The 26,447-nt window shown below is 38.6% G+C and overlaps 1 protein-coding gene across 14 annotated transcripts in view; it reads right to left on the bottom strand.

The window, feature by feature from the left end:
- LOC118555525 (ankyrin repeat domain-containing protein 26-like) overlaps nt 1-26,447 on the bottom strand; it is a 511,611-nt gene that overhangs the window by 110,198 nt on the left and 374,966 nt on the right. For all 14 annotated transcript variants that reach the window (XM_078075224.1, XM_078075225.1, XM_078075231.1 and 11 more), the window contains 5 exons: nt 16,586-17,588; nt 13,677-13,791; nt 13,346-13,519; nt 11,010-11,116; nt 6,692-6,759 (listed from right to left, as the gene is read on the bottom strand). In XM_078075224.1, coding sequence (XP_077931350.1) covers nt 6,692-6,759; nt 11,010-11,116; nt 13,346-13,519; nt 13,677-13,791; nt 16,586-16,836 — 715 coding nt within the window. In that variant the 5' untranslated portion in view covers nt 16,837-17,588. The remainder of the gene's footprint in view (nt 1-6,691; nt 6,760-11,009; nt 11,117-13,345; nt 13,520-13,676; nt 13,792-16,585; nt 17,589-26,447) is intronic.

The following is a 26,447-nucleotide window of genomic DNA, read 5'->3' on the forward strand; positions in this document are numbered from 1 at the left end:
GAGGAATTAAGCACAGCCATAGGCAGAGGATTCTTAGAAGCCTGCACTTGGTGTCCTCTAGACTTCACTCCATGCACCTTTCCTCTGTGCTGATTTTGCTTTGTATCCTTTCACTGTAATAAACCAAAGGCATGAGTACAAATATGCTAAGACCTGTGAGTTCTTCTAGTGAATAACCAAATCTGGGTATCGTTCTGGGAGCCTCTAATACAACTGCATTATATGAAATTTTTATGATTTGGGTTGATGTTTTATACATGATTACAGTCAGAAGGTTATTTCACAGAACACCTTTCCTTGAATCTGTTTTTCTTAGTATTTGCCATGGGGATTCCTGTATTTCTATACCCATCTGAATAAAGGCATAAAAAGAATAGATGACATAATGATCAGAAAATAATGTCAGACAAGCAACAATCTTATTTTAATCAGAAAAAAAAGAGAATCCTGATAATTATCAATATGTTCTACAGTATAAAAGTTCCTATAAAAAAATGAAAAGATCACAAAGATTTTCTCCAACTAAATAGGGCTTAATTCGGGGTGCATGGGAGTCTCAGTCGTTAAGCGTTTGCCTTCAGCTCAGGTCATGATCCCAGGGTCCTGGGACTGAGCCCCACATCGGGCTCCCTGCTCAGCGGGAAGCCTGCTTCTCCCTCTCCCATTCCCCATAGTTGTGTTCCCTCTCTCGCTGTGTCTCTCTCTGTCAGATAAAAAAAAAAAAAAAAAAATCTTAAAAGAAAATAAATACATAAATAAATAGGGCTTAATACCATTTTTATGGTAGTTATGAATCAATAAGGTAACTGGGATAATTATAGAAAAATATATAACTATCATATACTGTTTAACAACCCACTATTGATTATAGAGTTTTGTTTCCAGTCTTTTCCTTAATTTCTTATAGAATTAAAAACATAGTTCACCTATTAAAGGCAGTTGTTGACAAACTAGTCAAAAAGCCAAAAATAGGACGCCTGGGTGGCTCAGTCGTTAAGGGTCTGCCTTTGGCTCAGGTCATGATCCCAGGATCCTGGGATCGAGTCCCACATCGGGCTCCCTGCTCCGCGGGAAGCCTGCTTCTCCCTCTCCCACTCCCCCTGCTTGTGTTCCTGCTCTTGCTATCTCTCTGTGTCAAGTAGATAAATAAAATCTCTAAAAAAAAAAAAAAAAAAAAAAAAAAAGCCAAAAATACTCCATCCAAAATATAAGATGAGTTCTCCACTCCACCCTGAAAATAGAGGATTTGATCATTAAAGATCAATAGGGCTCATTTCGGGGAAAACAAAGTGAGTTATCTTATATACATAGATGGTTAAAAACTTGGTAATCTAATTGGCCACATATTCTTGTTAAGTCACAGTTTACCAATTTCTGGAAAAAAATATAAAAGCATGTCACATTAAAACTGTATCAGATAAAAATTTCTGACAATCCAGAAAATGCTTTCAGTCTTGGCAGACCATCATCACTAACTTTGTCACTGTGATACAGATACAAAGAAATTTAGCACAAGAAACTAATAAAATATGAGATACACTTTAGATTAGGTAGCCCATTACCTTAGAAGGAAATACACATATATGTCAAACATACATAGGGTAGAAATGTGTTCTAATAGTGTTGGATTCCAAGACCATTTTCCTTAGCGCTTTCTTTAGAGATGAAATTCAGAAAGGAGCAGTAAAAGTGGAGATATTAGAAGAAGGCAAATGAAAAGGGGATCAAGAGAGACAGCACTAACCAAAATAGTCAGGTATTGACTGTTTTTACTGACACAGAATTCCTGAACTAGTGAGACTAGTATATTCAGCATATCACCTTATATTTTCTCCTCGGTATTATACTAGTTTTCTGCCATAAAATATTTAAAAGAGGTCAAGACTCCAAACTGCAGGTCTGTAAACTATTTCTGATCAAAATTTAAAACTCTCAAAATACAGCTGCATCATGATTCCATATCAGAGATAGGGCCTGACAGTGGCTTCCTGCCTGTTGCTGTTTTTGTTTTCGTATTCGTCCAGAAGAGTGTATCAAGGACTTGAGGAAAAACTCAAGTATCTCCACCAGAAACAGGTAAGAAAGACAACACTTTTCCTCACACTTGACTCCTAGGTTTTGACAATTATGGAAAAATGTTGGCAAGTCTACTCACCAGGCTAGACCATTTTCCCTTGACCCTGTCCGGGTAGATACTGCAGTTACAAAAAAGTTATGTAGGACCTGACTTGATGTGTTATTTTTCCATATTTGGACGTAGAAAGTACCAATCATGTAAATAATAGATCTTACAACTCAAAAATTCTTTTGAAAAGGTTACCAGCAAAGAGCTTTTAAAAGCTAAATCCAGCTTTCTTTTCAGTAATTTCTTTCTTTTCAGTAATACGCCTCCTTGAAATATTTTTTTTTTAATTTTTTCAACATCACTTCCTCTAATTCCTCTCTTACGTTTCCCCAGTCACTCCTCAGTCTTCTCTACTAACTCCTACTCCTCCATCCACCCCTTATATATTGGGATTCCCAGGGTCTGTTCACTGGCCTCCTTCTCATTCTATATGTTTCTCCACCATGGACAAGCTCAATCTTTGTCCAAGCTATCACTTTGCTTAATAATTCTAATCAGATTATTTCAAATCTGCACCTCCAACCTTGAAGTTCTATCTCCAGCTAGAAACTCCTAGTATTCGATTATCCAATTACTGAAAATATACTACATGGACATTCCATCAAATTCAACATATACAGAAAAAACCTGGTCTTCCCTACTCCCACCGCTCTCCTCTCTTCATCCGATAAAGTCCTACTCATTCTTCATGTCCAATTTAAATGCTAGTGTACAACCTGGAAACATATGAATCTTCTTAGATTTCCTCTCTCCCCTAACTTTTTACATTCAATAATCATGAAATCATATTAACTATACTTCTTTTCGGTCTCTGCTTTATATTTCCCCTGCCACTGCCCTACTCAAACATGAGCTCTTAACTGATGACTTCCAGAGGGAAAAAAAAGCCACCAACTATTATTGTTATTTCTTAAATGAATAAAAAATTTTTAAGCAAAATGAATGAGAAAGGGGGCGTGTGGGTGGCTCAGTCAGTTAAGCATCTGCCTTCAGCTCAGGTCATGGTCTCAGGGCCCTGGGATCAAGCCCCGCATCGGGCTCCCTGTTCAGTGGGGAGTCTGCTACTCCCTCTCCCTCTGCCCCTGCCCCTCTGCCCCACTTGTGCTCCCTATCTCTCTCTCTCTCTCAAATAAATAAAATCTTTAAAAAAACTGTTTAAATTTTAAAAAATGAGAAAGACATAAGGCCTAGAAAAAGAACAACATTTTAAATTGAATAAACTGAGCCTCCTGACTTTTTCAGTATAGAAGGGTGAAAATTTCATAATGGACTGATACTAGGCTAAGGAAATATAAGCTTCCTTTGTCTTCCAGTCTCTTTACATGGTTTCCTTCAATACATCCTCCACATGAGGGGCCAGCAAACTACGGCCACAGGCCAAGTCCGACCTGCCATCTGGTTCTGTAAATAAAGTTTTATTGGAGCACAGTCACATCTATTCACCTGTATATTGCTATGGCTGCTTTCACACTACAATGGTAATTGTAGTTGAGAAACCACATGGCCTAAAATAGTCACGATCTGGCCCTTTAAGGAAAAAAGCTTGGTGATCCCTATTTTATGCCATAACCAGAGGGCCCTAATTCAAACCTAATCTTATTACCCTTCTGCTTCAAATTCTCCAATGAATCCCTGCATCAAATACTGCTGGCTCCCTCCCCAGTAGCCATTCCGCAATTCTTCATTCTTGCTGGAGAACTACAAGCTTATTTGGATATTTATTGTCCCCATACACAAAGAAGGTGGCCTCACCCCAGCTTCAAAAGGAGAAATGATTATTCTAAGCTAATCACAGTACCTGATTTACCAGTGACTGATTTAGGAACAAGCATGCGATATAACCTAGCCTATAAAATGTTAGAGGAAATTCACTGCAAGCCTCTGAGTTTTCTTCTTATTTAAAAGAAACATATAGGGGTGCCTGGGTGGCTCAGTTGGTTAAGCGACTGCCTTTGGCTCAGGTCATGATCCTGGAGTCCCTGGATCGAGTCCCACATCGGGCTCCCTGCTCGGTAGGGAGTCTGCTTCTCCCTCTGACCCTCCCCCCTCTCATGTGCTCTCTCTCATTCTCTCTCTCTGAAATAAGTAAATAAAATCTTTAAAAAAAATAAAAATAAAATAAAAATAAATAAAAAATAAAAGAAACGTATAGGGGGGACCTCGGTGGCTCAGTCGTTAAGCGTCTGCCTTCAGCTCAGGTCATGATCCCAGGGTCCTGGGATTGAGCCCCGCATCAGGCTCCCTGCTCCGCAGGAAGCCTTCTTCTCTCTCGCCCACTCCCCCTGCTGGTGTTCCCTCTCTCGCTGTCTCTCTCTCTCTCTCTCTCTCTGTCAAATCAATGGATAAAATCTTAAATAAATTAATTAGTTAATTAATGAAAGAAACATATAAAGAAAAACAGTCCTTCCAGTCATTGGATATTATAATGTGAGACTAGGCCTGGAGCTGTTGCTAATTAGCCAACCAGGAAGGGAGACATGAAATACTGCCAACCTCAAAGCTGAAAAAGAGACAACTGGGATCCTGATGACATCACTGAACCATCAAAACAATTCTAGTTCCTATTGTTTTAGTCACTGTTTTGTTTTGTTTTGTTTTTTAGATTTATTTATTTGAGAGAGAGAGAAAGAGAAGAAGCGTGCAAGAGAGTGCACGAATGGGCGGAAGGGCAGAGGAAGAGAATCTTCAAGCCGACTCCGTGCTGAGCACGGAGGCCAACGTGATGTGGGGCTTGATCTCATGACCCGAGACTGTGTAAAACCAAGAGTCAACACTTAACTGACTAAGCCACCCAGATGCCCCGTTTTAGTCACTGTTATAAGTCACCTATTATTTGCAGCTAAAAGCATTGTACCTGATAAAGTTCCCAAGGTCTACAGGGTAAGATCTACTCCTTTCCATAGGACTGAAAAACTTTCATAAGCTTGCCTTAGCTAAGTATTCACCTCATTCCAACCGTTGCCATAGCACACTTTTTGTACTGGCAAAACTGAACTGCTCATAAATCCTCCAAAGTTCACTCGTACATCTTAGCCTTTGCACTGCTGTTCCGTCTGCAAAACATGTAATCTTGATGGATGTTTCTCCTGCCAAACATCGTCCTTCTGCCACTTTACCTGGCAAACTTCCTATTCAGTCTGCATACTTACCCTAAATTCTGCCCACTCTCCTAAAACTCTAATTCCTCACTATGGACTTAGTATCTGGAACATATTAAATGCCAATAAAAAAATAACAATGGTAATCATAAGCACTAGGGGACTGTGGCACATAGTAAGCATTGAATAAAGTAGAGTAAATAATAAAAATGACAATGATAATAACAAATTCCTGGAGGGCAGGGATTGTGTTTTTTGAATGTTTGCGTTCTACAACATCAGAATAACACTTAGGAACTAAAAGACACTTGATAGTTATTTGTTAAGTGAACAAATGAAAATAATTGCAAAAGCAATAGACAGTTACCTTAAAAAAAAAGTCTCATTGGTATTGCTGCATACTAGCTAAGTTTTGCAGTTCTTATTGTTTGCCATTTGTTTACGATACCAGGAAGGTATTGTAAAGTCCCCAGTTTTAAGGATAGTTCCTTTTTTAAGGAGACAAATCACTATATAATAATATTTACTAAATGTAATCCACTTGTAAAAATTAAAAGATCCATTTTCATAACAGGTTCAATTTATTATAATATGCTTATAGAGAAAACATAAAACATACTAACTTAAAAATCTCTTTTTCTTATTTACACAAAGATATCATGGGATTTTAGGGGTCATGACTAAAATAATGAATTTCTTTTCAGACAATACCGCCTCATATTTTAAATTACCTACAATTAACTTCTTTTGTTGTTGTTGTTCATACTGAGGTACTTTATTTAATTTTTTTTATTATGTTCGTTAGCCAGCATATAGTCCATCGTAAGTTTTGGATGTAGTGTTCAACAATTCATTAGTCGCATGTAACACCTACTGCTCATCATAACACGTGTCCTCCTTAATGCTCATCACCTGGTTACCCCATCCCCCCACCCCCTCCCTTCTGTAACCCTCAGTTTGTTTCCCGGAGTCCAGTCTCTCTCACGGTTTGTCTCCCTCTGATTTCTTCCCGTTGTTCATGACAGCAATGCCTACAATTAACTTCTTAAATAATCCTGAATACTAGACTATTAAGAAAGGAATTAAGAAAAAAAAAAAATAGGGGCGTCTGGGTGGCTCAGTTGGTTAAGCGTCTGCCTTCAGCTCAGTTCATGATCCCCAGACCCTGGGATCAAGCCCCACATCAGGCTCCCTGCTCGGCGGGAAACGTACTTCTCCCTCTCCCTCTGCCTGCCACTCCCCCTGCTTGTGCTCTCTCACTATCTCTCTCTGTCAAATAAATAGACAAAATCTTAAAAAAAAAAAAAAAAAGAAAAGAAAAGAAAAGAAAGAAAAAAATACATATGCAATTTACACAGTAGGTTTTTTTTTTTTTTTTTTTCCATTGCTCTTTCATTATCAAAACTTCCTTACTCTGACTTCATCTATGTTAGGACCACCAAGAGTAATTCACTCTGAAAAGTCTTACCTGCATTCTTACTTTGCAAATAATTGTTAAGTTTTTCTTCTCTATGTTCGGCAATTAGTTGGCGACTGCTACATATAAAAAAGGGTGATAAACAATGTTACTCAAACAATGAATCGTGGAACACTATATCTAAAACTAATGATGTAATGTATGGGGATTAACATAACAATAAAAATTTTTTTTAAAAAAAGGATGATAAACAATGTTACTATTTTAATACTGATATGAAAAACATTTACCAAATACCAAATTCTTAAGAGTATTTCAAATAATATCGGAACTAATATCAAAACTTGAAGTACCCCATATACTTCAAATTTGTAACTTCTATACACTTTTTATTAAGTATGTAATTAAAGGAGGAAAAAAAGCACGGTGAACCAGTCATGAATTTGTAATTTAGTAATTAGTAAATTAGAGTTAGCTTCCCATAATGGAAAGTGTCTAGAGCTCAGAAGTCCTAAGTCTCACAGCTATTTCCTCTTGGACAAGCCACTTCTCTTGGGCTCAGAGTCTTCCTCTATAAAACAGGCATCTTACTGCCTTATTTTACAAGGTTGTTAAGAGGATTTAATGAAATATTAAACCCAAAACATGGCCTTTCGGGAAAGGTGATGCCCACTACTCTGGGAAGGGCAATATCAGACCTTTCATCACCTAATAAGAAAAGGCGCTCCATAGGATTTAAAGCAGGCTTGGGATATAGGTCTAGTAACAAAGGAGAAAGAGAAGTCCAGTCTCTTCCTGCAGCATTATTTGAACCTCTTCAACAGCTTAGAATGGTCCCAACTACCATCTGCTAGCAGAAAAGACAAGGATAATTCATCCTGAAGGTCTGGGCTAACATATGGGCTTCACGTAAAGCTTTTGAGTGTGAAGGGAAGGGTGTGTGTGGCTAAAGCCAGGAGGCCCAGCTGACAGAACAGGGTGCTGGTGCTTTGGAAGCTGAGCATATAAGCATATGTAGTAAACTAAAAAAAAGTTGTAACTTTGAAGTCTAACTGTGGACCACCATGAAGACTGAGGAATGTGGATCAGCAAGGGCATCCTAGGAGCAAAGGTCAATCATGACCAGACTGCAGAAACAGTTTCTTTCTTACTTTTTTTTTTAAGATTTATTTATTTATTTATTTGAGAGAGAGAGCGTGAGAGGGGGGAGGGTCAGAGGGAGAAGCAGGCTCCCCGCTGAGCAGGGAGCCTGATGCGGGACTCAATCCTGGGACTCCAGGATCATGACCTGGGCCAAAGGCAGTCGCTTTACCAACTGAGCCACCCAGGCGCCCCGCAGAACCAGTTTCAATGGCAATGCTGTAGTAGTAGAATCAGAGGAAACAAGGGAATGATAAGAATGTCTTTTCCTTCCAAATGACTTGTGAAAAAAGATGGTCTTTTTGGTCTTAGGGAACTCCTCAGGTTCTTGGAAAATTCAAGGGGGAAAGTATAGGAGATAGCCCTCAAGGGAAAGTATAGGGTCTTCTACTAAACTGAACATCTCAAGACCCAAGTAACTAGTTAGAAAAAACAAGGATCTTGGGGCGCCTGGGTGGCTCAGTCAGTTAAGCGTCTGCCTTCGGCTCAGGTCACGATCTTGGGGTCCTGGGATGGAGCCCCACGTCAGGCTCCCTGCTCAGCAGGGAATCTGCTTCTCCCTCTGTCCCTCCCCCACCCGTGCTCTCTCTCTGTCTCTCTCTCAAATAAATAAAATCTACAAAAAAAAAAAAAAAAGAAAGAAAGAAAGAGAAAGAAAAAACACAGATGTAACATTATTTGTACCCCATGCATAACGGTTATACTTGGAATGAAACAGATACAGTTAGGATCCCTAAGGATAAAGGTCTCAATAGTCCTGAGATAAAGAATCCTGCGCCCATTACTACTTCTTACTAGTCTAGCCTTTTTCTTGATTTCTGGCAAATGATGTGGGCTAACTCACTGCCATCCCAAAACTGCCTGAATCAAACAATGAACTCTCATCTGTTACATAAGAACTAACAGGGGCGCCTGGGTGGCTCAGTCATTAAGCGTCTGCCTTCGGCTCAGGTCATGATCCCGGGGTCCTGGGATCGAGTCCCGCATTGGGCTCCCTGCTCAGCGGGAAGCCTGCTTCTCCCTCTCCCACTCCCCCTGCTTGTGTTCCCTCTCTCGCTGTGTCTCTCTCTGTCAAATAAATAAATAAAATCTTTAAAAAAAAAACAAAACTAACAGTTAAATTATTATATACCTCAGTTTAGTAATAACTAACATTTTAATGTAAACACACTTTAAGATCATTAAAAATAGAATATTCTGCAGTCCATCCACACGCATCTTCAGAAAAGGTATTAATACCTTGTTGAAGAAGAACCCTGACTAGGTCTGCAGAATCATAATGTACAGCAAGCATGAGGGCTGTTCTAAAATAACAGAGAGAGAACTTCACCCTTAGGAACTTAAGAGTTATTTAAACAGCTAATCTGATATACTTTATCAGGTTAATATCTTGCCTGTCAGTACAGAATTGGCCATTAACATGTTCAATCGCTCATCTTTGTAAATACCTCCATGGCTAAAATGAAAGGACAAAAAAGAAGCCTCTTGTCCTACTTGGCTATGACAGTAGAAGTTGCTAATTTAAAGTCCTTTGATAGGGGCGCCTGGATGGCTCAGTCGTTCAGCGTCTGCCTTCGGCTCAGGTCATGATCCCAGGGTCCTGGGATAGAGCCCCGCATCGGGCTCCCTGCCCGGCAGGAAGCCTGCTTCTCCCTCTCCCACTCCCCCTGCTTGTGTTCCCTCTCTAGCTGTCTCTCTCTCTCTGTCAAATAAATAAATAAAATCTTTAAAAAAAAAAAAAAAGTCCTTTGATGAACAAGAAACTATGCTGAGGTCACTTATCTGATGGTAAAGATTTTAAAAAAGAATTCCCCATTTCTTCCTTAATCTGATACAGTGTACTTCCAAGCCATCTATAGGACAGCTCCGTATAAAAAGCTATTTGCAGGGGTGCCTGGGTGGCTAAGTCGGTTAAGCGTCTGCCTTCAGCTCAGTCATGATCTTGGGGTCCTGGGATCGAGCTCTACGTCTGGCTCCCTGCTCTAGCCCCTCCCCCTGCCCATGCTCTCTCTCTCTCTCAAATAAATAAAATCTTTAAAAATAAAAAATTAAAAAAGCTTATTTGCAGGCTGAAAATAACAGTATTCATACTAATGGTAATAAAACAGTCATAGTTGCAGTTAATGATGCTAAGATAAGCACGTGGTAGACACTAAATTAAATGCTATATATATATATAAAATATTACACACAACCACCCTTGAAGGATATATTATTATCCTCCTTTTCATATCAGGAAATGTATCTGGTTATGATAAGTAATGTTTCCAAAGTCACACACTTAGCAAGTAGGAAAGCTAGGAATTAAACCTAGTCTTGTGTCAATCTAAAGCCCATCTCTTTTCTCTTTATCACCCACCTATGATTTGTCCTCATTAAAGGAAAAGTCTATTCAATTAAAGTTATCTTTCATCCTTCTATCCTTACCAATGAAAACAAAAAAAATATATATATATACTGAACATGAAAAAGGATGATGAGCCCATATTATCTGGTAAGAGTAATTAATAATCACTTAGGGATCATCTAACATCAGTATTCTTCAAAAACAAAAAGCAATTTAAAGCAAAGAGTCAGCCAAAAGACAAAGCAACTCCTATTTATGTTTAATATTCATCTTTTAAGGAAAATATATAGGAAGTAGAAGTTTCAAAAATATTATAAAAGGGTTAAGAAGTCCAATATTGCATCATAAAGTAAAATAAAAGTTAGGAGTCCACACGTTATAAAACTAATAAAACTAATATGAAACCCCTTTAGCTAATATAAAATCATATGGCAAAAAAAAAAAAAAGACTGCAAATGACATCAGTCAATAATATGAAGAAATATAAATTCTACCATATACTGTTCTTCATGTTGCCCCGTCAGAATAATTGCTTTCTGCCTAACTGATGACATGTTGACATTTTTCACTATATAAATTAATCCTCGGGGCGCCTGGGTGGCTCAGTCGTTAAGCGTCTGCCTTCGGCTCAGGTCATGATCCCGGGGTCCTGGGATCGAGCCCCACATCGGGCTCCCTGCTCTGCGGGAAGCCTGCTTCTCCCTCTCCCTCTGCCCCTGCTTGTGTTCTCTCTCGCGCTGTGTCTCTTTGTCAAATAAATAAATAAAATCTTTAAAAAAAAAAAAAATTAATCCTCTTCTTATTAAGTTAATCTTTCTGACTTGAGTAACTGTACCACTCTAGAACAATATAAGGTTTAAAAAAAAACCCAAACTACTGTACCTTTGCAACTTATCAACTGCATGTACATTTGCTTCTTTTTCTATTAAAAATTCCACCATTTGCGGTTTGTTCTCACTTACAGCAAGTAACAATGGTGTGAGTTCATCCTGTAAAAGTGCAAAAACAATTTATAATTTACAAAATTACATATTTCCATACTGAATTTTATATAATATAGAAAGTACTCTCACCCTTCTGTGCTTTCACCAGCTGCTCCTTCTCTTTCAAATAGCCCTCCACAGGGGGCCTGGGTGGCTCAGTCGGTTAAGCATCTGCCTTGGGCTCAGGTCAGCTCAGGTCATGATCCCAACATCCTGGGATCCACCCCCAAGGCAGGCTCCCTGCTCAGAGGGGAGTTGGCCTCTCCCTCTGCCCCGCCCCTATGCTCCTGCTCTCTCGCCCACTCTCTCTTTCTCTCAAATAAATAAATAAAATCTTTTTTAAAAAATAAAATAAATAAAACTAAATTAAATAGCTCTCTTCCACTTCTTCAACAGATTAACTGCAGTCATTCTCCAAAACTCACTTCATTGACTGGTTCCAAGAATCTTGGCTTCTATCACAGTATTTATTATGGTATACTCTAGTTATTTTATTGCACCCCCTCTAAACCAAGAGCTTCTTGAGGGAAGGGATTGTTTTTTTTCTCTATATCTCCAAAATCTAAAACATAGCAGTAAATGCTTTAAGTATTTTTATTGAGTTAACAACCTAAATGATTATCTCTGGAGTAGTGTTTTTTAAATTACATTCCGAAGAACATACACTTTGCTGGAAGGTAAGTACTGTGCCCCAGTAGAAAGATTCAATGATCATCTATGTTTGAGAAATATTACAAAACTGCACTATATATCTAGCACAAAAGAAATCCGTTTAAATTTGCTTATCCCCATCTGACAATACTTTTTTGTGGCAAACATTAACATTTGAGAAATTAGAGTTTCGGGGATATAGTTTTGAGAGCTTTCCAATAAAGATGAAGGTTTTCGGGGTGCCTGGGTGGCTCAGTCGTTAAGTGTCTGCCTTCGGCTCAGGCCATGATCCCAGGGTCCTGGGATTGAGCCCCACATCCTGCTTGGCGGGAAGCCTGCTTCTCCCTCTCCCGCTCCCCCTGCTTGTGTTCCCTCTCTCGCCATCTCTCCGTCAAATAAATAAATAAAATCTTAAAAAAAAAAAAAAAAAAATGAAGGTTTTCTCCAAGTTACACAAACATGGTTGATTCTCTTCTATCATGGTATCAGGATCCCAGATGTCAACATAAGGCACTCTTGATCCAAAAGGGTCACTGAGGAGATGGACTCGGAATTAAGAGAGTGGCTTTGGGGCAACTGGGTGGCTCAGTCAGTTAAGCGACTGTCTTTGGCTCAGGTCATGACCCTCGGGGTCCTGGGATCCAGCCCTGCATCAGGCTCCCCTGCTTCTCCCTCTCCCTCTGCCCTTCCTCCATACTCATGTTTGTTCTCTGTCTCTCTCAAGTAAATAAAATCTTAAAAAAAAAAAAAGTATCATTAAAGTGAAATCTTAGACAATTAAGTTATTTCAAAATCTTTTCATTCAGGGAATGCATGAGCTTCCAAATATGAAAAACTGACCCTACCTATGTCAACCAACAGTGTTTCTGTAAGGGCAGTGGTAGAAATAATGCATGTCACAGAAACAGAAGGTGGACTGGGGAGCGTGGTCATCAACTACTCCCCACGTACAGCTACCACCCCACTGAGGAACTACACAAGGCTGAGCAGGAACTACTCTCTGAAATGGGAGACCCCAATGTGGTACGTGGCGGGCAGAGTGGCTACAAGCACAAGTAAATGCCCCTGTAGGATGTCATGACCTGATCCCCTTGCTCTCATTTTCAGAACCTTGGGGCCTGGAGCGCCCAGGGCCTGCAACCTGCTGCTTTCTCCTCCTACTTGCACTCACCCAAGTTACCCCACTGGGTCAGCGTCTCCCACCCATTCCCAGCAGCACCCATTTCCTAAGGCCCTGCACAGCACCCAGCCTCCACCACCTCCACTCCCCTCTAGGCCTTCAATCCTTTGTGGGCTCTGAGCCCACCATCCACTCCCAAGCACTAATGGGAAGATTTTCTTTCTGGGGTGGAAGGGTGGCTGGGAGACAGAACTTCACCCTCTCCATGGGCATCACCTTTCTCTAGCCCTCCCTGCCCTGGCTTTGGAGTTGTGTCCAGGATGACAGGACCTGATGTATAGAATTCAGTATATGTATTTATTACACATATAAATAAATACGTAAATAAAATGTTTTGTGGCTAAAAAAATTTATATATACATATATATTATTTCAAATACTTTATAAATACAGTTGATCTGTACCTTGTTTCTCACTTCAGTATTTGCATGGTGTAAAAGCAGCTTCTCTGCTATTGATGTATTCGAACCAACAGCGGCATAGTGGAGAGCAGTGTTGCCAGCAATGTCCGTAAGATTTGGATCAGCACCGTGTTCTAGAAGAATAGTCACGCATCTCTCATTCTGAGATTGTACAGCCTGTCAGTATTATACCAAGAAACAGAGTGTCAATTCTGGGAATTTAAAGTAAACATGCCACAGGTTTCACCAATTTGTTATGTTTAAATGCAGTAAGTTTTCATGCTAAGTAATTAAATCAAATCCATCTCAGGCAGACACAGCTGCTACCCCATACCTTCATCAGAGCAGTTCTATAATCTTTATCAAAGAGGTCAAGCTGGCATTTCCTCTCCACTAGGACAGCAACGACATCTGGATGGCCATTGGCACAGGCCAAATGGAGAGCAGTCCTACGAAAGTGAAAGAACTTTTTAGGAAATTATAGTGCACTATGTCAAAACACGCAGTTAATTCATGTAATTGTAAACGTTAAATAGCATCTTATTCCTATGACTCCAAAACAAAGATTTAGTTTTCTTTTGAAGAAAGTACAATATTTATTAGTGATTCTTCACCACACTAATAAAGAGCAGCCTATCTGAGTAGGTAGAGCATGACCTCAGGATTCAGCTTAACTTGGGTTTGAATCCTACTTTAACTCTGTCACTTAACAGTTATCACTTACTTAGCCTTATCCTCAATTTCCTCATCAACAAAATGGGGATAAAAATAGTTATCTCGGGGCCCCTGCCCAACTCAGTTTGAAGACCATGTGACTCTTGATCTTGAGGGTCGTGAATTCGAGCCCCATGTTGGGTATAGAGATTACTAAAAAATAAGAATAATAAATAAAATAAAGACTAGTTATCTCGCAAGACCTCGGCATGATGATTAAATGAGGATCTATGCAGAGTTTGTTACATAATATTATAACTATTACTATTACTATTATTTTACAAAGACAACATCCAATTAGGTAAAGTGATACAATTATGCCTACTTTGTAGATATGTTTTAAGGATTCACAAGAATACTACATTTCAGTGATTCTAAGATGCTCATTTTGTCACCTTTTAATATCTCTGACATTGGAATGCAATTTATAATTCAAAATGTCTTACAACTGTAATTGGCAGAATTGTTTTAAAAGTTCTTATTGGTACAGAAAATACTGGGGCATCAGACAATCTATGGTGCCTTACATTACATGAAATAATGATATACACAACAGGTCTATTGCAGTTCTAGTCATATACCTGGCATTTCAATAAATTTTAGTTCCTGAAAGCATTATGGGAAAAGAGGACTAAAATAACGGAGAATGTTTTTTAAGTAATTCTTACTCTGATTTTCAAGAAACTTTAAGCCAAAGGAAACTCAGGATTTAAATAAACAGGGACAGCTCATTTTATAAAATATTTAGATTTATAAATCACATGATAATCAAGTACTACCAATTATCAATATTAGTATTTAATACTATTATAAATTACAAAAGGACAGGTAAAGGTTAGCTTTTACAATTTCCTATCTTCAGAAATGTTTTTGTTTGAAAGGAAGGAGGAAAACCTTTAACTGAGATTAAGTCCTAATACTTGAATTTAAAATTGCTCATCTTAGGGGCACCTCGGTGGCTAGTTGGTTGGGTGTCCGACTCTTGGTTTTGGCTCAGGTCATGATCTCCAGATCCTGAGAGCGAGCCCCATGTCGGGCTCCGTGCTCAGCGTGGAGTCAGCTTGAGATCCTCTCTCTCCCTCTAACCCTCCCCTCTCCCTCCCCAGCCACTGCCATTCACTCTCTCTCTCTCTCTCTCTCTCTCTCTCTCTCAAATAAATCAATCTTTTCTTAAAATTAAAAAAATAAAATAAAATTTCTCATCTTAGTAGTACCTGGCTGTCTCAATCAGTAGAACATGCAACCTTAGTCTCAATGATATAAATTCAAACCCCATGTTGGGTATAGAGATTACTTAAAAGTAAAATCTTTTAAATAAATAAATAAATAAATAAATAAAATAAATAGAATTTCTCATCTTACTAATACTGGGCAACATGAAGTCTTTAAGAATGAAAAGATTCTGGGTAGAGTATGTCTCCTACATAACATGTGTTCAGATTCTATTTGATAAATAAATGGATTGAAAGAGTAGATAAATACAGTTGGAGAGTTCAATAGTTTTTAAAGATTTCTTTCTTTTAGAGAAAAAGAGAGAGTGTGCACAAGCGGGGGGAAGGGCAGAGGGAGAAGGAGAGAATCTCAAGCAGTCTCCCCACCAAGCATAGAGCCCGACATGGGGCTCCACCCAACAACCCCGAGATCACGACCCACGCCGATTTCAAGACTCTGATGCTCAACCGATTATGCCACCCAGGCACCCCAGAGTTCAGTATTTTTAAAGAAAACTTTATAAAGTCAAGTAATACATCTGAAATTGCAATAATCATTTATATTTCCTATTTTTGACTTTCTTCATAAGGACACAACTAAAATTTTATAAACTTTTATATTATCATTTATATTATTTATTTTCATAAGGATGTAACTAAAATGAAATGATTAATCTATAATCACTTATACATAATAAAGCTACACACAACAAAAAAACATGTATATATTTAATGTATGAATAAAATCTACAAGTACAGATAAAAATATTCCCTTTACTTCTGAAGAGGTTAAACGTCAGAAGATACCAATCCCCACCCGCACTCCCAAATTTTTTTTAAATAGAAAGTAAGAGGGGCACCTGGGTGGCTCAGTCAGTTAAGTGCTTGCCTTCAGCTCAGGTTATGTTCCCAGGGCCCTGGGATCGAGCCCCCATCGGGCTCCCTGCTCAGCAGGGAGCCTGCTTCTCCCTCTCCCACTCCCCCTGGGTGTGTTCCCTCTCTAGCTGTCTCTCTCTGTCAAATAAATAAATAAAATGTTAAAAAAAAAAAACAAAAAAAAAAAACACCTGTCTGTAAAGTGGTCTAACGGGGAATTATGAGTGGGTCCAAAGGCAGCTGAAGCCTTCGTTTTCATGCTCAGACAGCCGGCCTGGGCGCTAGACCCCTGCTGCGGGGCCTCAGGAGGGAAGACCGCAAAGCGCCCTCGGTGACAGGAGGGCTCCGTTCCACAGGCGGAGCCGGGAAGGTGCGCGCTTCTCCCGGCCCGCCCCACCTCCTCCCCGCCGTCTCGGGCAGCCGGCCTCCAAGTCCCTATTACCTGTTCATCTTGTCTCTTTCGTTCACGCCGTGTTTCCCGAAAAATAGAATCTCCTGCAGTTTCCTTACGTCGCCCATGCTGGCAACTTTGTGGATCTTCCTGAGATCTTTGTCTCGGATGTTGTACCCCCCCCAGAAGCTGCTGGTTCCAATTCTCTTCTCAGGCCGGATGCCCAAGCGGTCCCTCAGCGAGCTGGTAACGCGACAGGACGACCCGCCCTTCTTACTCCCGAAGCTAAAAAACTTCTTCATCGCAAAGCCTGGAGGCTTCACAAACACTTCCCCTTCCCCTCGGCTTTTCACTGCCTCTAGAGCCCAACACTAGCGCTAGAGATAAGCCAAACCCGCCTCGCCACTACGTCACAGTAGCGACATTATGAGGTTTGGAGTCTTTAAGCGCAGAATAATGTAACCAAGCAACGAAGCCAAACACAAATGCGCTTGCACACCTCACAAACCAGCGTCGCTGCATGTGCGGACCAAGGGCCGGCGGCCAAGGGTGCCCAAAGCGCATGTGCGAAGTCCAAGTCTCTCAAATCTCAGCGATCGCTTGTGAGCCGGGCTGGGTTCCCCCTTCAAACATTGGCGGGAGTTGGCTGAGCGTTTCTGAGCATTTGCAGAAGTTAGACTCGCCGGTGTGGAAAAGCACTCTTCGTATACTACTGGGGCTAAAGTGCATGAAACTTCAGGATGCTAAATGCCTCATTCCCCAGAAAACTTCCCTAAAAAAAGCTCTCCCTCAGTATATTCCTCTTCCATATCCCTCTGGGCCCCAGCCGGTCTCCATGCAACTGAGCAGATGCAGCAATAGAAAGCCGTTTTCAGGGGCTCCTGGGTGGCTCCGGTGGTTGGGCTTCTGCCTTCCCCGGGGCATGATCCCGGGGTCCTGGGATCAAGCCCCATCTCCAGATGTCTGCTCGGCAGGGAGCCTACTTCTCCCTCTCCCTCTGCCTGCTTCTCCCTCTGCTTGTGCTCTCTCTCTTTGTCAAAGAAATAAATAAAATCTTTAAAAAAAGTAAAATGAATAATAATCAACAAGGTAAATTGAGAATATTGCAGAAGAAGAAACATAAAATGTATAGGGCAACAGATATGAGACTCCCCAGCCTAGTCCTGGATCACAGTAATCTGCAGGTGTATGTTGTGTAAATGACATCTGCAGCTGCTGTCTTATACTGCAAATTATTTTTGGAGGTACCTGTGATGTTTTGTGAAGTAGAAATTTACTTCTAGTGAATTTATAAACTGTTTTTATAAAGAGCAACTTCTCTTTGTAATTAGTAACTAAATTATCTGTTCTAATGGAGGAGTAATTATGACTATATGGGGAAAATGATAATTTTTAATTCTAACTTTCTTGAATAATTTCAAAATTCCTTTCTCTACAATATCTACCAGAGTTAGTACTAAAACTTATTACTAAGCTGCATAATGCTTTCTCATTGCTTCTTTTCAACTATATATATCTTTCGGAAGAGATTGAAGTGAGAAAGTAAACATGAGCCCGAGAAAGGAAAAAAATTGAGAACATAGAAATTTCATTTGGATAATAAGCCAACATATGTGGAACCAGATCATAAAATGAACTTTTTATTGCTTACAAAACATTTTAAAATAAGCACATTTATTTGCAGATTTACCTTCAAACAAGAAAAAGAAAAAAGAAGAAATGCTGATAAATTATATGAAAAATTGAGGGAGCAATTCAGAGAAAAAGAAGAGCAGTACAATGAAGTTGAAATGAAACAACAACTTGAACTTACTCTTGCAACCGTAGGTGCGGAATTGAGGACTGTAAGAAATAATTTGGATCAGGTAAACCTTTGATAAAAATTGCATATTTCCATCAGTATTATTTATAATATACCCTTGATTTAATGTATATTATTTAGGTATAAAATAGATAAAAAATTTAATTTTATCCTAATAGGAACTATAATATTTTTAGCTAAAATTATTAACTTTTTGGAATTCTTGGCTTCTCTTATATGTTCTCTATATATTTTCTGAATGAAGGGATAGAAGGTAAATTGAGATAAATGTGAAGGTTGGCTTTCTTTTTTAAGATTTTATTTATTTTTAGGGAGAGAGCATGAGCAAGGGAAGGAGTAAAGGGGGAGGGAGAGGGAGGGAAGAGAATCTCAAGCAGACTCTGTGCGGAATGAAGAGCCTGACTCAGGGTTGGATCTTACAACCCTGAGACCATGACCTGAGCCAAAACCAAGGGTGGGACACTTAACCGAGCCACACAGGCACCTCAGTTTTGGATTTTTTATGTTAAAATACAGGCTAAATCGCCTTGAGAGTATGATGGAACTAGTTAAATGTTTTGTAAAGAAATTTTATTTTCACATACTATATCTTCTTGTATTTTTACTTTATGACAAATCTGTCATTTAAATTAAAATTTGAGTTATTCATGCAGGATAAAAATCCTTGTAGTTAAAAAGACTACTTCTTTTGAACATTTTTTTTTAAGTTCTCTTAAGCGTTTGACTCTTTTTAAAAGATTTTATTTATTTATTTGACAGAGAGATAGAGAGAGAGCACAAGTAGGCAGAGAAGCAGGTAGAGGAAGAGGGAGAAGCAGACTCTCCACCGAGCAGGGAGCCTGACGCGGGGCTTGATCCCAGGGCCCTGGGATCATGACCTGAGCCAAAGGCAGCCGCTTAACGACTGAGCCACCCAGGCGTCCCTGACTTTTTTTTACTGGTGTGATCCAAAATCCTAATGAAAATAGGTCTCTAGGTTGTAGAAGAGCGAAATGACGCTAAGTTACAACTTTCTCGAGAACAGAATGCCAGAGTATTACAAGATGGAATTCTAAAGAATCACCTTTGCAAACAAAAGGAGATAGAAGTGGCTAATAACAGAAGGAATTCTGGGGTATTTTCTTTAGTTATTTTTAAGTACATGTGTGTATGTATTTGTATGTATATACATTTTATTTTCTGAAATTATTATTTTTTCTCCATGTATGCATATATATTTTTTAAAAACCAACACTGTAGATCATGGAAAGCATAGAGGATTTTTAAAGCATGTATATGTGTGTGTGTGTGTGTGTGTGTGTGTGTATTTGGGGGGGCATAGGAGGTGTTGACATTTTTGGTCCAGTGGATAAAGTAATATCCTTAATTTAAATGCGTTTGTCTGCAAGAGTCAAATAGTGACATTCATCATGTCCTCATCCAAAGGAGAGGCTTTTAGTATTTTCCATAAGAATTGTTGAGCTTTCCATATGCTCAAAACTATTGCTACTGACAATATGTGTTTCAACATTTGGCAGTTACTTCATCACCTCTGTATTGAAAGAGAAGCTAGCTTAACACTGCCACTGATGAACAGGAGAAGAGTGTAGCCTGTTCAGAGACTTTCTTTTGGATTTAGTCTCTACTTTTGAGGAAAGTAGCAATTTGCTCCAAGTAGTATCCTATTTCATTACAAGGTGCTTTTGGAACAATTATATGCTAATGATAATTTATTCATGAGTGTTTTATTCCTAATAAAATAGCTCAGTGTATTTTCCCCTATTTTAAACATTTTTAACATCAGGAAGAGGAAATAAAATTTATTGCAGCGGCAAATAATCTCATGATTTTTCTAAGAGCTGTATAAATTTTATCTTATTTACCATCAGTATTTTGAAATATAAGGCTTCTTTTGTATTCATGATTTACACTAGAGAAGAGCTGCAGTTTGGTGTAAGAGCACAAGTAGTGGAGTAAGAAGACCTGGGGAAAGTCCTGCAGCTCACATAATGTTTTTAACCTCTCCATTCTAGAATTGTGATAACCAAAATGTTCACTGATGTCAGAAGTGTTTATAGTATAGTGCCTAGATTTGTCAGTTATCAGTAGATGTAATTCTTATAAGTGACTATAGAAATGTTAGAAAAGTAGAATTTCTATGGAATATGGTCAGGAAAAAAGAATTTTAGGAAATTTAATCTGTCAAAATAAATGCAGAGCTAGGGATTTTATTGTGGGGTAGCTGTGTTAGATATCAGACTGTAAATTCAATTTTTAGTGTAATCAGATTTATTAATCTTTTATTCCAGGCTTTCTGGGTTTGTTGTAAATCAGAGAAAGGCCTTTCCAGTTCTGGTGGCACCTGGGTGGCTCAGTCGTTTAGCGTCTGCCTTCGGCTCAGGTCATGATCCCGGCGTCCTGGGATCAAACCCTGCATCGGGCTCCCTGCTCCGCGGGAAGCCTGCTTCTCCCTCTCCCACTCCCCCTGCTTGTGTTCCCTCTCTCACTGTGTCTCTGTCAAATAAATAAACAAAATCTTAAAAAAAAAAAAAAAAAAGACCTTTCCAGTTCTGAGATTCTTAAAAATTTTGTCTTGGTTTCTTTTTTCCTTTCATGTATTCACTGTCTTCAATTAAATTTTTGAAACTTTGGGAATTTATGCTTGTATGAAGTTTGAGGTTTGGACCCAACTTTATTTTTTTCCAGTTGGGATATCCACTTACTGCAACCTACTCATTGTATAAATATAGGTTATTCTTTAATTTCAGAGAAAATCAGGATAATGTCATTTTATTGAGTTCCAGCTAAAAGTCTCCTTTGTTTTACTTAGATTTCTAATAGTCATAAAGAAGAAAAAGATCTGTTGCCTAAAACCTACATGTGGCAGGATGAAATTGCCATGTAAAGACTGGAAATAGACACAGTAAACAATAAGAACCAGGAAATGGAAAAGAAATATTGTGAAGACATTGAAATTATAAAAGAAAAGAATGTCAGTCTTCTAAAGACCATAAAACTGAATGAGGAAACATTAACAAAAACAATATTAGAATATAGTGGACAGATGAATGCTCTGACCACTGAGAATACAATGCTGAAGTCTAAACTGGAGAATGAAAAGCAAAAGAAAGAAAGACTGGACACACAAGTTGAATCACATCGAGCTAGACTAGCTACTGCTCTAGAGGATTATGATCAGAGTCAGGCATCAAAAAGAGACCTAGAACTTGCTTTCCAGAGAGCAAAAGATGAATGGTTTCGTCTGCAGGACAAACTGAATTCTGATGTGTCTAACCTAAAAGAAAACAATGAGCTTCTTTCTCAAAACCTTTCTAAAGCTGAAAGTAAATTCAATACTTTAGAAATTGAGCTCCATCACACAAGAGATGCTCTCAGGGAAAAGACTTTGGTTTTAGAATGTGTACAGAGAGACCTAAGTCAAACACAGTGTCAGAAAAAGGAAATGGAACACATGTATCAAAATGAACAAGATCAAGTGAATAAATACATTGGAAAGCAGGAATCCTTAGTGGAGAGATTATCTCAACTACAAAGTGAAAATATGTTGCTTCAACAGCAACTAGATGACGCTCACAACAAAGCTGCCAGTAAAGAAAATGTAGTAATTAATATCCAGGACCAGCTGCAGGATATCTTAAAAAAACTTCAAGCTGAAAGTGAAAAACAAGGTCTTTTGCTGGAAGCAAGCAACAGAGAGTTAATCAATGAATGCAATCTTTTAAAAGAAAGAATGTATCAGTATGAAAAGGAGAAAGTAGAAAGAGAAGTAAGTATCCAGAAAGATAAATATTTTCAAGCTTTCTAAGAGAAAATTCAAAGTAATATTTGATGATGATTATTATTTTTTGAGAGAAAGAGTGCACCTGCACATGAATGGGAGTGGGGCAGAGGGAGAGGGAGAGAGAATCCCAAGAGGGCTCCACATCAGAGAACTCCACCTCATGACCCCGAGATCGTGACCTGAATGATTATGGCTGAATTTTGAATCTAGTTGAATATAAAAAATATATAGACTATAATTCAGCATAACTTGTATCCAGCAAATAAAAATTAGACTTGAGAGGGGTTTTAATTTGAATAAAATTGTTGTGTCATCTATGAAAGTTTAAGAGGTTAAGTTATAAATTGTTAATAGTAGGCTGATACTAATAATTTAGCCTTATACTGCTAAAATAATAATTTTAATCTTTGTCACATTTTAATACCATGATGAATAGATGAATGGAAATGTTCATACCTGCAATGAGCATTTTGAAATTGAGATTCAATTAAGTGGATTCACTTGATGGTTTACTCCAGATTTCCCACTTGAACTAGAGTGTAGATGCTGTATCTCAGTACTTTTCCTTTGGTGGCTTTTTATACATTTTAGGTTGGAATAATTTTATGTTTATTTATATAAATTTGAATTTTAGTCTGAAATCATGTGTCTTATGACCTTTTAACTCTTTGCAGGCACTTTTCATTAAATCATAATTTGGGACAAGTGTGGTGAGCTTTAGCAAAGCTGATTTAATCTTCCCAAGGCTATTTATAATTTTTTAAGGCAATTTTACAAATATTTTGCTTATTTCAAAGCTCAATGACTATCATTTAGGCATAAGTTTGTCCCATACAAAGAGAATTGTATCTGTAATATATCAATTTCGCATTGGATCTCCATTTTCAGATTAATGGGGGGTGGCAGGATTCTTGTACTGTAGCAGGAATGGAGGTCAGGGAGGGAGGTGAAAGCCCGGTTATCTAGGGCCTTGAAGCCCATTAGAATGACTTCACTTTTGTTCTGAGATAGTGATCTATTGGAAGGATTTGAGCAGAGGATTGAATATGTGAGGAACTTTGACATTAATTTAAGCCTCTAATAAAACAGAAGGAAAATATTTCATCATGTCGAATTTACCACTGCTAGGCCCACCTATAAACCCATTTCTTTTTGAGACCTCAGTAGGGTGGGAAGCTTTGCAGATTCATCAACAAGGAATGGAGAGTGGGGCTGAATTAATTATCTAAGTAACATAACACTGACTAGGCAGGAGGATAACACCTGTATGTGGTGATATTTTTCAAAGTACATATGTTAGAGTTATATATTATTAACATAACTTAATACTAAGATAATTTATAAAATCAGTAACAGAAACGTCTTATTAGGTAGCTGTGAGACACCTTCAACTAGAACTGGCTGATGCCCTAAAAAACCAATCTATGTCAGAGGCTTCGCTGGAGGTTACATCACGTTGCCGTATTAATTTAGAAGATGAGACACAGGATTTGAGGAAGAAATTAGGTCAAGTCAGAAGTCAGGTATGTATTAAGTGTAACATGTCAACAGTGAATCTGTAGCAGGTTAATATAAAGTGTTTTAGGATGCTAATTTCCATGGACCATTTTCTCTTGTATTTGCATTATAATTTAGTGTAATTTTAGTATCTTCACAATGCACTTATTTCTTAAACTTTGACTTTCATTCTGCTATTTGTGTTATACATTTTTTTTCTCTTACAGTATTTACCCTTAGGAAAGTTGAGACTTATGCATCATTCACAGAAATTGAGGGACTTTTTTTTTCCTACTAAACAATTTTTTTAAATATTTATGTATTATTTGAGAGAGAGCGAGAGTGCGTGCGCATGCACACGCGTGAGTGGGGGGGAGGCAGAGGGAGAGAATCTCGAGCAGACTCCCTGCCCAGCACAGAGCCCCACGCCAGCTCGACTCCATGATCCTGAGCTGAAATCATGAGTTGGATGCTTAACCAACTGAGTCACCCAGGTGCAATGGTTTTTAATGATATCTCTGTTACCATGATGAGATGAGCCATATAAAATGAGAAGATAATCTTTAATGGAATGTTTCAGGAAATGGTCTTATTTCTCATGTTCACTTTTGTGAACGGATATAGAATCCGTACTGATTTTAGGATAACTTGTACAGAAAAGTCATTTTACAAACCAGTTGAACTTAAGCATTTCCTTCATCTTCTTTTCCTTTTAGATATATTGTAATTGCATAGAAATATTCAGATCATGTGTAGTATATACACCCAAAAGAGAGAATTAAGAAATTAAGAATGGGTCCTGCTATTGGATTTTCTTTTTTTAAGATTTTATTTATTTGACAGAGAGAGACACAGCGAGAGAGGGAACACAAGCAGGGGGAGTGGGCGAGGGAGAAGCAGGCTTCCCGCCGAGCAAGGAGCCTGATGTGGGGCTTGATCCCAGGACCCTGGGACCATGACCTGAGCCGAAGCCAGCCGCTTAATGACTGAGCCACCCAGGCGACCCCATTGGATTTTTTAAAAACTTTATTGAGATATAATGCACATACCATACAATTCACCCATTTAACATGTATAGTTCAGTGTTTCTGATTATATTCATAGAGTTGTGCAACTATCACTGCCATCAAGTAGAACATTTTCATCACCCTGGAAAGAAACCCTTAGCCCTTGAGCCCCCAGCCTCAGGCAACCACCAGTCTACTTCCAGCCTCTATAGAGTTGCCTATTCTGAATATTTCATATAAAGGGGGTCACACAATGTGTGGTCCTTTGTGACTAGCTTCTTTCACTTAATGTTTTCAGGGTTCATCTGTGTTATACCATATATCAGTGCTTCAGTTTTTTTTTTGTCAAACAGTGCTCCATTGTGGGCCAAAACCCTTGTTCATTCATCATTTGATGCACCTTTGGGTTATTTCCCACTTTATGGCCATTAATAATGCTGCTCTGAACGTTGATTTAATTATTGTCTGGACATCTGTTTTTATTTCCCTGCCATCAGATTTTATCCTCTGAGTTAATTGGGTTGATTTCACCATCTCTCAGCCTTTTACTCATGCTGTCCTTTCTGTCCTTTTACTTTCCCTTCCTCTTGCCTAGTCTTACACTATTCAGACTTGGCTCATAGTCTCTCATTCTCCATGAAGCTCTCTCTGACTATTCTAATTCCCACTGACTTTACTCTCTTCACACTTGTCTCATCTAGTCTATGCAGAACAATTTAGTCCTTTATTTTATATTGGTTTTATTTTTTTCATGAGAGATAATTTTGTCTTTCTAAGTACACATTTATCTAAGGGGGAAAATATGGGATATGCATGGTACCTATCCTTGTATAAATTGAGAATATTTTAACTTAAGAGTTTTTAGGATAAAATTAAGTACTTTATACCATATCAATAATTTCTGATTGAAAACATTGACATAACAAAGCTTTTATTCTAAATGTATTTTAAGCAACTAAATGTAAAATTGAAAGCATTTAATCTGACAGAGGAGAAGTGTTCACTCAAATGCTTGTTTTATCCCCCTCACTGTGGAAAAACAGTCTAAATTTGCCTTTCTTCATTTTGCAGCCAGTACTGAGGTTACTTTACCAACTATAAAGCTCAGGGCACAGGTTTTTTTTTTTTTTTTTTTTTACCTTTCTTTTTTAAAGTTTGTTTGTTTGTGTATTTATTTATTTATGTAATTTCTACACCCATTGTGGGGCTTGAACTCATGAGCCCAAGGTCAAGAGTCGCATGTTCTTCCCACTGAGCCAGCCAGGCGCCCCTGGGGACAGGTTTTTCTGATATGCCATACCACGTAGCCTTAATGTATTCATCAGAGTACTTGCTAAAGCAGTGTAACACAGACAGTTGCTAAGATAATATAAACATGAAATGATTTGGGAATGTTGATTCAGCAAGAGTCCATTATTTCCACGTCAGCGGCTTTACCTTGCCTCTGATAGTCATGTAAATATTTATTACTCAGTCTAGGAGGTACTATTTGCCCTGTAGTCCATGAGATTGTCCACTGAGTAGTATAGCGAGGAAGTAAGTTAAAATTATTATAAGTGGAAAAAAGTACTGGTACCTAGTGGAATTGGTAAAAGTTTTTTGAAGTACTGAGGATGTATTCTGGGCCTCATGCTCCCCATTTGCTGCCACTTTCAGTGGTATGAAGAACAATTTCAGTATAACTTGTATAAGAGACCACTTTCATTGGCCTGCCATCTGCCTAAAATATCAAATATTATTAGAACATAACCTACAGCAACAATAATGATGCTAATTGCAGACAGAATTCGGTGTGTGCCACCTACC

This window comes from Halichoerus grypus, chromosome 6, assembly GCF_964656455.1.
Source record: "Halichoerus grypus chromosome 6, mHalGry1.hap1.1, whole genome shotgun sequence".
In the NCBI taxonomy this organism is placed as follows: domain Eukaryota; kingdom Metazoa; phylum Chordata; class Mammalia; order Carnivora; family Phocidae; genus Halichoerus; species Halichoerus grypus.